Source organism: Callionymus lyra, chromosome 5, assembly GCF_982586985.1.
Source record: "Callionymus lyra chromosome 5, fCalLyr1.hap1.1, whole genome shotgun sequence".
Classification (NCBI taxonomy): domain Eukaryota; kingdom Metazoa; phylum Chordata; class Actinopteri; order Syngnathiformes; family Callionymidae; genus Callionymus; species Callionymus lyra.
In genome coordinates this window covers 31,143,576-31,158,423 of record NC_141822.1, presented here as the reverse complement: position 1 = coordinate 31,158,423, position 14,848 = coordinate 31,143,576, and the positions used below count along the sequence as shown (strand labels likewise).

At 39.5% G+C, this 14,848-nt stretch overlaps 1 protein-coding gene across 1 annotated transcript in view; it reads left to right on the top strand.

Moving 5' to 3' along the window:
* tnfrsfa (tumor necrosis factor receptor superfamily, member a) overlaps positions 1 to 13,562 on the top strand; it is a 30,217-nt gene extending 16,655 nt beyond the window's left edge. The window contains exons 2-10 of the mRNA XM_087791956.1: positions 192 to 360; positions 2,449 to 2,580; positions 7,464 to 7,575; positions 9,121 to 9,254; positions 9,314 to 9,415; positions 9,730 to 9,776; positions 9,861 to 10,145; positions 10,220 to 10,256; positions 10,909 to 13,562. Coding sequence (XP_087648082.1) covers positions 192 to 360; positions 2,449 to 2,580; positions 7,464 to 7,575; positions 9,121 to 9,254; positions 9,314 to 9,415; positions 9,730 to 9,776; positions 9,861 to 10,145; positions 10,220 to 10,256; positions 10,909 to 11,213 — 1,323 coding nt within the window. The 3' untranslated portion in view covers positions 11,214 to 13,562. The remainder of the gene's footprint in view (positions 1 to 191; positions 361 to 2,448; positions 2,581 to 7,463; positions 7,576 to 9,120; positions 9,255 to 9,313; positions 9,416 to 9,729; positions 9,777 to 9,860; positions 10,146 to 10,219; positions 10,257 to 10,908) is intronic.
* Positions 13,563 to 14,848: the final 1,286 nt, after the last annotated feature.

Below are 14,848 nucleotides of genomic sequence, written 5' to 3'. Positions count from 1 at the left end.
ATGTAAGCTGCGTCCAGACCAGCTGCTTTAATTGGCTTCCCAGGGCAGATGCTCAGGTCAGATGGTTTAAATTATCTACCAGATTGCTCACACAAGGTTTCCTATGAGGGCAGACCCTCCTGGTTACGGTCCTTCACTTAACGAGTTAAAGTCGCCTCCGAAAAATAATGTCTGGTCTCTCTTCTCCGAAGGTTTTGGCAGCCGTGCTTCTTACGAGTGTGGTCTGTCGGGCGGCCGAGCCACCAGCAGCCCAGTGGTCCGGGGACGACTACAGGAACGCCACGCTGCGGCGGCACAAGACCTGCGTGGAGAACGAGCAGTACTCGCATCAGGGGCTCTGCTGCCTCAACTGCCAGGCCGGTGAGTTCATGACACACATCAACGTGGCTGGAGCGTCACCGACGCTTCCAAATGTGGAACAACAGCGAGCTTTGTCTCCTGGAAACCTTCAGGTCTCGCAGCCACGTTCTGCGTGGCACTTACTGTGAAGCCAAATGTGAAACCCATTACCGTACCTTGAAAAAAAGAAGGTCTGCTAATGTCCTGTAACGTCTGGAAAGAATGTAGAGCCACCTAAAACAACTACTGCAACTAAGTATTTATTTTAAGTCTTCAGTTATGAAACTTAATTCCCGCTGCTACTTTTAGCTCCGACATGTTTGGCTGAAATTTAATAACTAACTGATTCAATCATTTAATTAAACTATCTGCAGATTTGTTCGTTTAAAGTTCTGAGAACTGGAACTCTTTGTTCATCAATTTATCATTTTCAAAAACACATTTAAGCTGCAAAGCTATTGATGACGTTAGAGACTGTGTTTGTTGTGGTTTTCATCATTAGAATGCAATTTAAACCATTTTGGAAATGGAAAAAAGGTTGTATAAATCAGAGAAAGTAAAATTAAATATCTGCTTCAGTCAATAAATATCTTTTTGCTCTTATCCCAGTACAAATTGTTCTCTTTATATTGGAAGCCTCTCCAGGGTGTCTCTCGTCTCTCGCCCCATGTAGCTGGGATTCATAAAGTAAAGTAGCCAAAGTATGGTCACTTGTAGATAAAAATACTATTTTCTTGATAGTATTTATATGTTTTGAACTGAGTACAATCAAGGTTTATAAAATTAATTGTTTCTGAAACCGAGTCAACTTTCCCATTTAAACCAACATAAAGAGTATCAAAGTATCAAAAGAAGTGGTTCAGCCACCAACACATGAATGTACTGATGGTAGATTTGTCCACACACGAGGCAGATCACAAACCTAATACTCAGACTGATCATGTCAGCAGGGGTCGTCGAAGCGTCCTCGTAGCACTTGTCACTTTCTTGTAGCCATAAATAGTCTGGCAGAATATGTTTACATACGTGACCTGGCGCTGGGCTTTAGAAAACAACTTCATTCTTTGGTTGTTACATCTTGTTCATCGAGGGAATTGTCCTCAAGTGTGTTAGTCAAGGTTGACTAAGTGTTTAGGAACTGATATCTCGGGTATCATACCAGTTAAAAATACAATGTTTTACTATAAAAACTTCCTCTTTAACTTTTAAGCGCACTTGCTTTGAGAAGACAAAAGGGATGACGTCAAGTTTTTGATTTATAAGTTAAAATTAATATTATGTTCTTGGCTTAGAAAATGAATGCTAATGTAAATAAAAAAATTGAATGAATTGCCATGTATTCCCCTATAACATTTTTATGATATTTTTAACATTCTAGTTTTCTGTGCTATTTTTAATTATTAATTCTAATGATATGAATGTACAAATTAATCTATTGATTTTCTTTTTTTTATACATTAAATTTAGATATTGTTTTTATTGACGATTTAATATAATTTCCAATAATATTTTTATTTTAAGATCATTGATCTCTTCATCCTTGTGAGCACCTGCTTCAGATTACTTAAAAAGTGTTTTGGGTAAATATTATTCTGTACTACAAACTTTAAGTTTGGACCTGATCTTGTTTTCATAACTCCGCTGATTCATTTGAATTTTGTAAAAAGCATATCTACTGCCTCAGTGTGGAAAACATGGCGAGTAATTCATGTGCCACAGAAGATAAAAATGGCAAGAAATAAAGAATATCCTGGAGTTGATTTTCCTCTCAAGACCCATGATCATCAAGTGGTGTCGTCTGGTGGCACGAACTAGCTAACGCTGGGAGACCGTGTCCTGCTGCTGCCTGTCTGTCTGTCGGCTCCTGTCTCACTGACTCGGGGATGAGATATGGGTGGAAATGTGTCACATCCTGGAAGACTGGAAACAAAACAATGTCCTAGTTTTGTGGGAAAAGACCTTGACAGCACTGACCTCTTGATGTAAGACTGTAATGTTGGTGAGATGTTGACAATAAGTTAGATTTATAGAGCATTATACGACCAAAAGATTGTATTCTTTTCTTGGATACAGAAGCAACCCTAATCCAATGTCTGGTTGAAATTGCAGGAACGTATGTGCACAAGGCTTGCGAGAGAGACCTGGAGCTGGGAACGTGTCTCTCATGTGAACAAGGCCAGACTTACACTGAACACCCCAACGGCATGAACAGATGTCTGGCCTGCAGCCCGTGTCGCTCAGGTAAGCAGAGATCACCTCTCAACAACTGTCTGACACACCATAACCACATTAGGAAGACGAAGACACACATTGTTGACCCGCAAACTGTGGAAAACTATGTTCCAGTGGATGACGTGTCATCAGAATTCATGCTTTCAGAAATCTGATTGTTTGTGCTCCATTTGGTTCTCACAAGGTTAAAAATAAGAAATCATAAGTTGCTGCAGCATTCAGTAGGCGCTAATCAGTTTATCATTATTCTGCTCCCTCAAGCGTCTATAAATTCTCTCCATGAAAAAACCTCTCGCTGTGACGTTAAAACTGTGTAAGAATTATGTCACTACAACTGGACAAAAAGTACTTCTGCAAGGATCTATTTAAAATATCTGTCACTCTAATATTACACAGAAAGTTTTTTAAAGTGTTGAAAATGGAATTGTCTTTTTAAGCAAAGGGTAAAAAACTATAAAGAATAAATATACTATACAGCCAAAAAGACAGCGCCACCTATAAACCAATAATACCAGTAAATTGGTTTATTTATGTTGACCTTTAGAGTTAAATTCCATTTTTTGGGGGATAAACAACTATTCCTGGTCATGTGACAAAGTACTTGGTAGATACCTTTTAAAACACTGGGTTTGACAGTATAGTTCCAGTTTTTTAGTTTTTTCTATTTACTATTTGCAATTATATTTGGTCCATTCTAGAAATGGCATCACCATACACACTATTTTGAGAAAAATACATTTAATTTATCAGAAGAATTAAAAGACTTTGTTAAAGGGTAAAATTTGATTTTAGTGCCTTAGAACTCTGCTGTAAGAGACAGTTTGAGTTCAATTTGTTTCTTCTGAGTTAACTTAATAGTAAAGTCTGGCTATAATTTAATTTGTTACCTTTAATAACTCTTTGACAAGTGCTGTTCCTATTTGTATTTGCTTTATATGAAAGTTTAATTTGTTTCTAGAAAAACACACAAAGGAATCAATATTTAAAACAAGAAATGTGGACAAAAATGATAAACAAAAAAATTACAAATATAATCTGACCAGATCAGATCATGAAAAACAAGAAAAAAGACTTTTAACAACAAAAACAAGCACACCTCTAAAAAAAAACTAGATAAGAAACGACATATAAAACAAAAAAACTGTTGCCAAACTCTTGATTTTTCAAAAGAAATGGTAGCAAACTTAACTATTTTGCTTTTAAGAATCTTTATTAGCCTTTCTTGTTCTCCTCGTTATTATTTGAGAAGGAATGTCAACAAGTCGCAGAAGTATCGTGAGGAATTCTTTGAAGCAAAACTTTCTCACTTCAGTCGAGATGTTTTTGATCAGAAAAGCAAAGTCATTTGAATAATGGAATTCTGTTGCACCTCTGGAAGAAATTATTGATCCTAAACTCGCCTCTTAATGATATAAAACGACTATTTTTGCACATCAATAATCTCCCGGAAGAATTATATTTTGGGTGGAAATATTTTTTGTGTTAATGCGTGGATCATCTTATCTGTGATCTGAAAACGACTCGTCCGTGTATCAAATGAAGTCGAGGCTGTAACCAACAGCAGATCATCAGTCACATGTTACAAAAGGAACAAAGCCGAGCTCGGACTGCTTCCACTTCCGAGAGCATTTGCATGAAGGTCTTTTATCAGCCTGTGGAGACGGATCTCTTTGGGAAAGTCGATCCCTCTTTGTCTGTGTCCCGGCCTTTTCAGGTGCACTCCCCAAAATGTGATCTTATGATGTTACGCGGAGCGGCAGGGCGTGTCTTTGTTGTTTTTGTCCCGGGAGATTTGCGTGTGTGCGTCTGTCCTACCTGGTGAGGCGGGCGTGGTCGGCGCTCATTGTCTCCTCGACAGTGGGCGTCCTTGTGTCGCTCTGAAAAGGTCGCTGCGGAGGAGGAGAGACTTTGGTTACACTTTTCACTCCGGATAACATCTGTTGCATTCACTCCGATTTGTTCCCCTCGCCTCAATACTGATGGGGAAATATTAGTGCAGGTGAAGACAACACTATCTCAGGAGGGGAACAAAAGCGTGACCTTCCAAAGAAGCGTTGACAATGCACACAACAAACAAGATGGAATACACCACCACAAACTAAAACCATCAACACACAAAAACACAACACCTTCTTTTAAACTCTACAAAAACATTTAGGACAAAATCATCTCATGACAATAAATCACAACATTGAGTCACAACAAAGAAGTACACTTTTTACATAACACAACAGTCAAAGTAAACAAAAAAACACAACATTTAACTGATGCATAAACAAAACAAACTCTTTATTCAACTTATAGGAAAACAAAGAATAATGAACTCTGTGGACTTAGAAAAAACATTTATAGTGGTTTATTTCCATTAAAAGTCTCCAGTAACCCCAACAATTCATTCATTTAAAATAAATGTGTAGCGCAGGTTTGTCTGTATGTTGCAGTTAAATCAAACCATTTCTTTATTCTCTCTTTCACATTGTCTCATTCCCCCCTAGTGAACCCAGATAGTGGAAGATCGTCGCTATTGTTCAATCCTATAATTTGACATTCATTTAGAGGATTGTCAATAAAGGTTTAAACTAGGGTTGCTAATGATGAATCGGTTATCGATTAATTGTCGATAAGAAATTACTCGATACATTGTTTTTTAATTGCGTTTTGAACCCGTAATTCCTGGCGGGGCTGCATGGGGGCGCACTTGACGCCATAAGTACTTGACGCACACACAGGAACACAAGCGAAGCAGGGCTCTGTGTTATGTTAATGTTATTGTGATATTGCCACATATCCCAGTCGAAGATGGATTATAAATGCTGCTAATAGTACACATGTGACACTTTATTTATATTTCTGTAAAATCTTTGATTATGCAATATGATTTGTATTTTTTCTTTATATAATAAGATAGTATTTTATGTTACGTGTGCAGTAGAAAGAACCGATTCAGAAGGAAATTCAGGTTCTGAGAAAAACTGCAGCTTATCAATTAATCGATCATGGATCGATAAGATGAAACGACTATGGATTAATGAATTATATGATCATTTGCATCCCTGGTTTAAACGTCTGTTCATGTCTGAACGTCCACATATGGACCTCTCCACTACTGACCAATGCAGACGAACAAACGTCCTGTTAGAGATGCAGAAATTTGATTTGCGTTTTATTCCAATTTGAAAGATTAGTTTGACATCTGCCCACTCGTCACATATCCAGAGCGAGTCATGTGATGTGCGGAACCTTCTGAAGCTGGGCGTGCGACTGGCTTTAGTGCCGTCGATTAAAAGCAGAGTCATTTTCTTTCAAAACATCTTCATTGCAATGAAATCAAAAACCCGGAATTGTATTACTGCGGAATTCAACTAGATTAAAACTAAAATCATCCTCTCATTTCCAGAGCTGGCTCACCACAGTCCTCTTTTGTAGAAGTAAAAAAACTTTATCTTAGGAATCCATCATGAGATCCTCGGTTAGACACCGACATTGCTTTGATATGAACGTCTGAGAGGGGCGTGATAGCAAACAAGTACGAATGATGATATAAATACGTAACATAATGTATAATTGCATAACAAAATGTATAAATAAATGTGTGGATAAATATCTCTTTTTTTTTAAACAAATAAGTGACTTCTGATTTAATTTTTGTCAAAGGATGTAACTATTTTACGTATATATACACATTGAGTCATTTATCCATATTGACTTTTGATTATATGTTTTGTCTTCGATTTATTTGGGTATTTACAAATTTTGACATTTTGTTATCCGTATGTAAATTAAGTAGGCGACTCGAACATCAGTCTAAGGCAGTGATTGGTTAAACAGGCGAAACAAACTAAAGAAACCGATATCGATCTCAAAACTATCGCTCCTGCAGCAACTGTTTTAAAGCAGCGACACTGCACGAAGACTGGAAGAAACTTTTCTGAAAGCTTAGCAAGCAAACTTGATAAGTTGTCCTTGTTGTTCATGTGCATGAGAATGATTTTTTTTATATTTTTAACAACCACGACCCTAATGAATGAACTCCTTGAATCTCAGTTTTAGCAGCAGCTCTTGTGGTTCAGTGATAGAATACTCGCCTCTGGACCCAGACATACTCATTTTCATTTTTCTGCTAGCTTTTTTTAATTTATTTTTTAAACGTGATGCAGATATTTATTTATTTTGAAAATAGCAACAATTGGAGATATTTTTATGAGTAACGATTTAACATTGAATAATAGGCTAACCCTCTTTTTTTATATAGACATTGTGTAGCGTTTGCAGAGAGCGACAGAGCGTGAAAGTGTTTCAACTTCATTGATGAGGCTGATCGGGCTGCTGTGCCACAGACGATGCCAAAACCGAGACTCAAAATGTATAAATGACAAAATGTTTATTTATACGTAAAATGGCTCCATTCTTTGAGAAAAAATTAAATCAGAAATCATCTATCCAAACAGTTTAATACATTCTGTTACGTATTTATAGATTTTGTTACGTATTTATACACAAGTCATTTATCGTCATTCATAAACAAGCAGCTGAAGAACATGGAGCAAGTTTCATTTTATATATGTCAACAAGCAGTCTTTGTCATGATTCTTATGGGATAAGTAATATATATAGTCGTTGTCCATATAACTACTAATATTTTAGAATTAAAATCACAATTTTATTTAGAATTATAAATGATATATTTAGATTTATTTTTCATTGCAACAATATTAAAATAAAATGATCCATCTGGTAAAATGTAATGAAAAGTACAAATCTTTTATTCGATTTAAATGGATTTTCCTAAACAAATTAGATATTTAAAAGAAAATAAATATTGCGCAGCTACTCACCTGCATGAAAATGTAGAGATTTAATTTGTTCATCATGTTCATTTTTGTGCTCCACAGACGAAACTGAAGTGGACGCCTGCACCACCACTGCGGCCACCAAGTGTCAGTGCAAATCCGGGACCTTCTGTGTGCCGGAGCAGGCCTGCGAGGTCTGCAAACGCTGTGCAAAGTAAGTGCCTTTTGCCAACACTGAAGCCTCCTCACGTCTCTGGACGGTGCCACACAAACATTTACTCAATTGGACTGAAATTTAGCCGAATAGAAGAGCGGAAGGTGGCAGTGGATTGTTAGGGAAAACTTTTGTTAAGGAAGATTTTAGGGGATGAAATTCGGCAGTTACAGAATATCTGGAGCACAAGGTTCATGAGGAGCAGCTCGTGAACTTATAAAGTATATAAGCAGGGAGCAATATTGAATAGGCTCTTCAAAGTTCTAGTATCAGACGGTCATAATGTTGTGGCTGGTGTAAAAAGCATATCAGTGTTCTCTTGAAGCTCAAACCACTCAATCATGTGCCGACGATAACTTGAATCAGATCATTCATGAAGCAGAGAATCTGATGTCTGGGTGATAAGAGTCACTTCAAAGTCAGGGAGGGAGACGAACGGAACCTCAGACTTAGCATGACGACTGCTGCGATCTGGAGTGAGAGGAAGGACACGGCAGGATGCCGGACTGTGGGAAGCTGCGGCGGCGCTGACACCGTCCACAAGTGTGATGAACGCACTTCCTCACAGTCTTTCCTGCTCTGGTCGTTTGAAGCGCTGCTCCATCGTCCACTGCGAAGAGGACCAGCACCAGCAGAGTCTGATCAAGAGATGAGATGATCAAGGGAACAATATTAAGGTTAAGGGAACTATGGTTCTGGGATTAAGATGGAACTGAAGATAACAATTTGAGGTAACATCACTTGAAGAGATTCATTGTGATCGATCAGGAAATCAAAATTAGCTGTGGAAAGCTGAAGACTGATAGTTAGGGGAAGTACTGCTGGTGGTAATGGGAACTACTAAGGTTTCTTAAGGGCACAAAAGTTGGGACCAAAAGTTGGTGGTTGGAAAAATTACATCTGTAATGTAGATCCTAAGTTTAAGTCTGAGGCAAAAGAGTTAAGGGAGTAACAGATGTGCAAACCAAAATTGACAATTGAGAGAAATGAATTATCAACAGCAACTCATAGTTAAGAAAAACATTAATAGACCCAGATCGGCTCTTCTTTATATAACCTTTTCTAAGGTTTTTCCGCACCCAAAGCTCTTTACGCCAAGTTACACATTTACCCATTCACACACTGATGGGAGTAGGCTGCAACGCAGCGCACCAGCTCAACCATCAGGAGCAACCAGGGGAAAGTGTCTTGCTGGGATCGAACTCACAACTTCTTATGCCACAAGTCAACCACTCTAACATCTGAGTTATAAAGCCCAGGAACCAAAGGCGTTAGTTGAGGCAACAACTAGGGACGGAGGGAAAAGACGAGCACTTAAGAAACTGCATTGAAAGAACCAACAGTTAAGGGATGTCATGTTGAAGGAACAATGAATGTTGTGAACAAGTGTTGGTGTCTAACATTTGAGTTTTAAAAAAGCTCTGACCACTGAGGGAGTAATGGCTGGACTTCAGAGGAGTTGGTTTCCCAGTTATAGTTCATCACAGTCTGTTCAACTAAATCAGAAGTTAAACTTCCTAGTGTGATTTTTCCTCTCATTCTCAGGTGCAAGTCGAGTGAGGAGACGGTGAAGGAGTGCACAGCGTCTTCCAACACCATGTGTCGTAAGCGGGATCCGGCTCCGCCTCAGACGCCTTCTGTGCCGTCCACGCCAACGCCGGCTAACTCCCACAACATCGGTAAGTCAGGAAGTTATAGTCCAGCCGTGTGGCGTCTCTGACCGCTTCTGTGTTCACAGTCGTTCCGGTGGTCATCATCCTCGGCGTCCTCGTCATCGTGGCGGCGCTGGCTTTGACAGCCTGGTGGTTCGGGATCAAGAAGAAATCCTGTGGAATTCCATGTGAGTAGAAACACGAATGGTTAAATATTCATATTAATATTAATGTAATCAGAAAAAGTACTTAATGAATACATTAAGATAAAATGAAATGACAAATCTTGAGACAACAAAGCTGTATAAAGAGTGCGTTCATTTCAAAATGCATAATGTTAGAGGGATAAAGTACAAAACTTGAGTGAAAAACTTGTGGAGAAGATGTTAAACATTTTACTGTCATTACATCTAACATATATTTTTTTCTAAGAGGAAATAATGCAGTAAAATAAATATTGTAAAAATGAGAGATAATAATGAGTTGTTTTGTTTCCGGGCAGGTGTGAAGACTCACAGCGATCACAACGAAATAGTCAAGATTCCTATCGTGAGTTGACTTTGTTGTCACTGAACATGCTAATGATGCTAAGCTAAGTAGGTTGATTTAATAGCAAACCTTTCCCTATTCCAGGACGAGTCCAACAGTCCGACTCCGGAGGAGCAGCAGAATGACGAGAACGCTGGACTGGAGGGGGAGGAGTCCCGTCCGGAGTCTCGGCCGCTCCTGCAGGAGACTCAGTCGGGCATGACCAAAGCCTCCTCCCCCCTGGAGGATGAGGACCGGGGTCTAGGAGACAGTCTGCCAAACACCACCAGCTCTTCTCAGACCAGTCTGTCCGCCCTGCCCACGGCCGCCTCCTCGGGCAGCACGCCGCAACAGAGCCCCACCGCCGTCAGACTCACCTCCGCCATCTTGGTCAGTGAAAGACCGCGTTGGTAAAAACTAATTTTAACCTTTTCTTCTTTAACCTTGTTCTGCTTTTTTTTCAGGATAATCCTCTGCAGCAGAGATTGGTGCCGGCGCTAGGTAAGATTCCCTTTAGCATTAGTCATTAGCGTTGATGCTAGCCACGTAAGAATTACTGCAGTTATGTTGACATTATTGTTGGACCATCACATGTTAAACCAGGTTAGCATCTGATGCTAATGTGTTGCTCCAACCTGAAAATCTAATACAATGAGCAGACAGATTTTGGGGAATTCGTGTCGGCCCAGACAGTAACTCACATTAGCGGTCGGACGGATCAATAATCTCATGACAGTCAGGCCTCTGTGCTGCCTTCAGGCGCTTCGGCTTCGTGTTGTTTGTTTCTCCTGCTGACGACTTTGTTCCTCATGTTTTCTTAAAAGTGACTGCAGCGCTCGACTTTTGTTCCGCAACATCTTTCCTACAGGAACGTGGATCGTTCCGTCTCCATGTTGAAACAATGAACTCTGTGTTGACAGGAAGTTGATCTTGTTTGAGGTTGTTTTCTTCTTAACTCCTTGAACTCGACGTTTCAAATCCATTAATTCGGAGATGGAAGCAGATACTAGAAGAGAATGAAGTCATTAACCGAGGGTTTGTTGAGAGGGAGGACTGTTTTTAAAAACTCTTGTAGGTCAATAACACGTTTTAAAATGATTTCTAGAAGTTAAAGACAAACTTATAAAAAAAAAACTATTTTTCTCATTGGCAGGATCCGACCTCTCCTTGAAAAAGAGCTTCGATTTGTTCGACGAGGACCTGGACGTTCGGTTCCACAACAAGTTCTTCCGGTTGATCGGAGTCAGCGACAACCAAATCCGGATGGCAGAAAACGGCTCGCTCGGTTCCCGCGGCGACAAAGTCTACGAACTGCTGAAGCACTGGATGCAGCGTCAGGGCCTGAAAGCCGACATCAACGACTTGTTAGACGCTCTCCTCAGCCTGGACCAGCGGAGCTCGGCCGAGAACATCGCCACCAAGGCTCTGCAGCGAGGCTACTACAGACACGCTCCCTGATCCGAGCACCAGCTAGCCACGACTGAAGGACGCGGCGGCAGCGGCGCCCCAGGTGGCCCCTCCGGCCACTTAAAAGCCAGTAGACGATTTAAGACTTTGAAAAATGGGAAAGTTTGACGATCGGCTCTCTGAGGACTCCAGAAACACTGGGACGTGACCACGCAATGAAGAAAATACACTTTTTTTTTCCTAATGTTTCGCTAACATGAAGGTGGCGACAAAGAGAAGAGCACATACACTGGCTGCACTGACCGCTGGCACATAACCCGTCGTCCAGATTCCCCCAAAACTCTCGCTCAGTGTTCAGAAGTCACAAATCTCTGCAGTGATGTCATACTATTTATCCTCATATTTATTGTTTACTATTTATAGAAACACAAACTACCCTGGAACACCAGCTCAGTTACTGTATCCTGCACCAGAGCTTACCGACACCCTCGCCGTGCACACTGACCTACTGGCCTGAAGTAGAAGAGAGGCTTCCATAGTCGCTGAAAGATGTTGCAACCCCAGAGGAAAACACTCAGAACTCTGTAACCCCTACAAAGTGCCTAAAAGCAAGGTTTTTCCATTTTCTTTTGAGCCTTCTTATCACTCATTTTTGGTAGAAAGGTTGACTTACAATGCACACAAAGAATACATGCATGACAAAAGGTCAGGGGTTCAATCCTGGCTAAACGCTAACAGATGAAGCAATTTCAAAAAAGTGTACTTTTAGTTTCAATGTATAGAAATGATGGATTATGGTCAACTTCCATGTCACATGAAGGTCATGAAAGTACACATCTTCCACGACGCAAATAAGTTAGAAAGACGAGTCTGAAAACTGGTGGTGCTATACTATTATACCTGTATCCAAAGGTCTCGAATCCCAAGGTGATACCAGCTTGCTCCCGTCTCGTCACTGCAGACAGAAAAGCTGACAAATTCTATGAGATTTGTCACTCAAATTTCATAGAAGCAAATGGTATCAGTTTATATAATCCTGTAACAAACCGTTGTGGGTTCAATTCCCCTTGTCAACAATAAAGTTGATGGAGTAAGCAGGTAACTAAAAAAAATAAATGTATCTTGTGAGCTGAGATTTTAACGCTTTCATGTAACCGGGAGGTAAAACAACCTCAACGGAAATGTTTGTTATGCAACACGGTCAAACACGCAAGTCATAAAAAAAGACTGATGTATTTATAGACGTGAAACCAAAAAAGTCACTGGTTAAAAACATCAATAGGTGACATTAGTTAAATTCCAAATAATTAAGTTTTAATCAAAAGCACTTCTTTTAAGACGTAGACTATCTTCTGTAATAAAGTTGAGATTTTTGGAAGGTCAGTAAAAATGCGGATTATAACTCTGTAGTTTCAATGATGGTAGTTTGTCAAGTTACATGTTTTCCCCTTGTTTAAGTATGCCAGAGCAAAGTTTAATTTTAAATTGGTCATGGGTTCAATCACAGCTAAATTAACATTTAATTGTTGAGCAAGGTATTAAAACTGACAAATGAGGCCAAAGTCAAGTTAGATGTAGGACATTGTGTATGCATCTGCCACTGCCCCCCATTTTGGCATTCCCTCAGTGCAGTTTAACTGGCTAGCTAGGGTTAAAGATGCTACTGGTTGGACGCCCAAGGAGTTAAGTTTCTGTTGACTTTAAAATGTAAGAGTAAGCTTAAAAGAAGTATATTCACAACAACTACAAGCAAGTCAAATCTGCCTTAAACAATAATTCTGAGCAAGACTGTATTCCCAAGTACCTTTCAATAATTATTTCTAGCAACCGTAGACTGAAGATGAAAGTAATGGAGGCTATTTATAAAAGTTGGATGAAAAAAAAAGTTCAATTCTCACCCAATCATTAGGTGTTTTTGCTCAGTGGTCCTTCAGATACTCGAATGGACGACAGCACTATGAAAAATCACGTTTGATTCCTCATGACTGCCTTTTGTACATAAGAGTGTATTTATATTTGCTGAAGTGGAGAGAGTAGCAGGCTCAAGTACTTGTTGATGATCTGAAGGCACGTTCTGCCTGCGTCCCTGCAATCACTGGTGTGTAGACAGAGTTCTATTGTTGCTGATACTACAGTGCTGGCACTGACCACGACACAAAACCCCAGGGATGATCACATTATCAACTTCCTCCTGTTGCCGTTACATTTCCTGAAGTAGAACGTTACAGCTTCTTGTCGAACGTCTTCACATGTTCGGTTCAGTGCCGCCAAGTCATTTCAGCTGCAGTGATTGTCGTGGATGTGTCAAATGTTTTTATTGTACATTTCTAAATGAATATTTTGTACAGAGATACGTGTGAATGTTCTTTTCCACTGTAGAGATTAAAGTTGTTAAATATCTGAGGCTCTTGAATCATTTCAGAAGAAGGTTGTGGAACATGAAGTGTTGCTACGACAGCTCACCGACTCTTCAAAGGGATCAAAACTTCATCTTGTAGTTTCACTTAAGTCATAGGAAAAATCTCTGCTCTGGTGCCGTGGAAATAACGGTTCTAGAAGCTGCACCTACTTTCACCACTAGATAGCGCTCTTTTATTGAATAGCTTTGAGTTAGTTACGTTGCAGACATACGCGACTATAAAGCAGAGAGCGCCATCTATTGGGAATACATGGAGAAGAAACTGACTAAAAGATGGACGTCCCGGTCACCTACGTTTCTAAAGAAGTTTCTAACGAATTTGAATATTTTCTCATGAAAAATGGTGCTTTTATATGATATTCTCGCTCATTAGGCGAAAAATACCGTCATTGTCTCAACCAAGCTGCCGTATAGACGTCATCAATATGGCGGCGTATTCAAATGTAACAAAAGTAAAACATAGAAAACGGGAAATTAACTCACAGCAACTTGAGTTTAAAAATCAATATATACATTATTTACCGAATTCCAGGCTCTCCATGTGATTTAAAACCAAACATTCGTTTGTTACGAGCGTTTCTTCACTTCACCCGTTGAGCCGCTCAAGCGTGCAGATGGACAGTTAGCGCCCCCTGGTGCTGAGGAAACTCAAGCACGAGGTCACAGCTTAGACTTTGTAAGAATCAGAAAATTTTAATGCCAGTGTTATAAACATATGGGGTTTTATTTTGCATGTTGGCAGTACAGGATGAAAGAATTAAGATAACGTAAGCGACAGAAAAACAGAACCAGGGCCCAAGGAAGCCATTCTTAAGCACCAATTTATTAGTTAAAGAACTTTTCATTTATGTTGTTCAAATAACATTGCGATCAAATATAGTAAATAATTTTAGAACAGAAATCTAGCAATATTTTTTTGTCCCCCCTCAAACATTACTGTAGAACATTTCCAGACAAAGTGTAATATCTCTATCTTTCTATGTCAATTGAACCAGTTCAGCTTCTCAGTGCCTTCACATCCAAACGACTGCATTTCAATGAAAAACAGACCTCGTATTACTTCTCACTTGCTGGCACGTCTCTAACTTACTTAATTACTGCATTACTAAGCTTATTTTTTGGTACATCTTTTACATTTACAATACACATTGTTGGTTGTGTAATAGTTTTAAATCAATTTATTACATATAGTTGGATCACTGCGGGGAGCACACCTTTCCTGAAGTGTCCGTTTTTCAGTTAAACTTGTGGTTAAAATCAGTTTGTC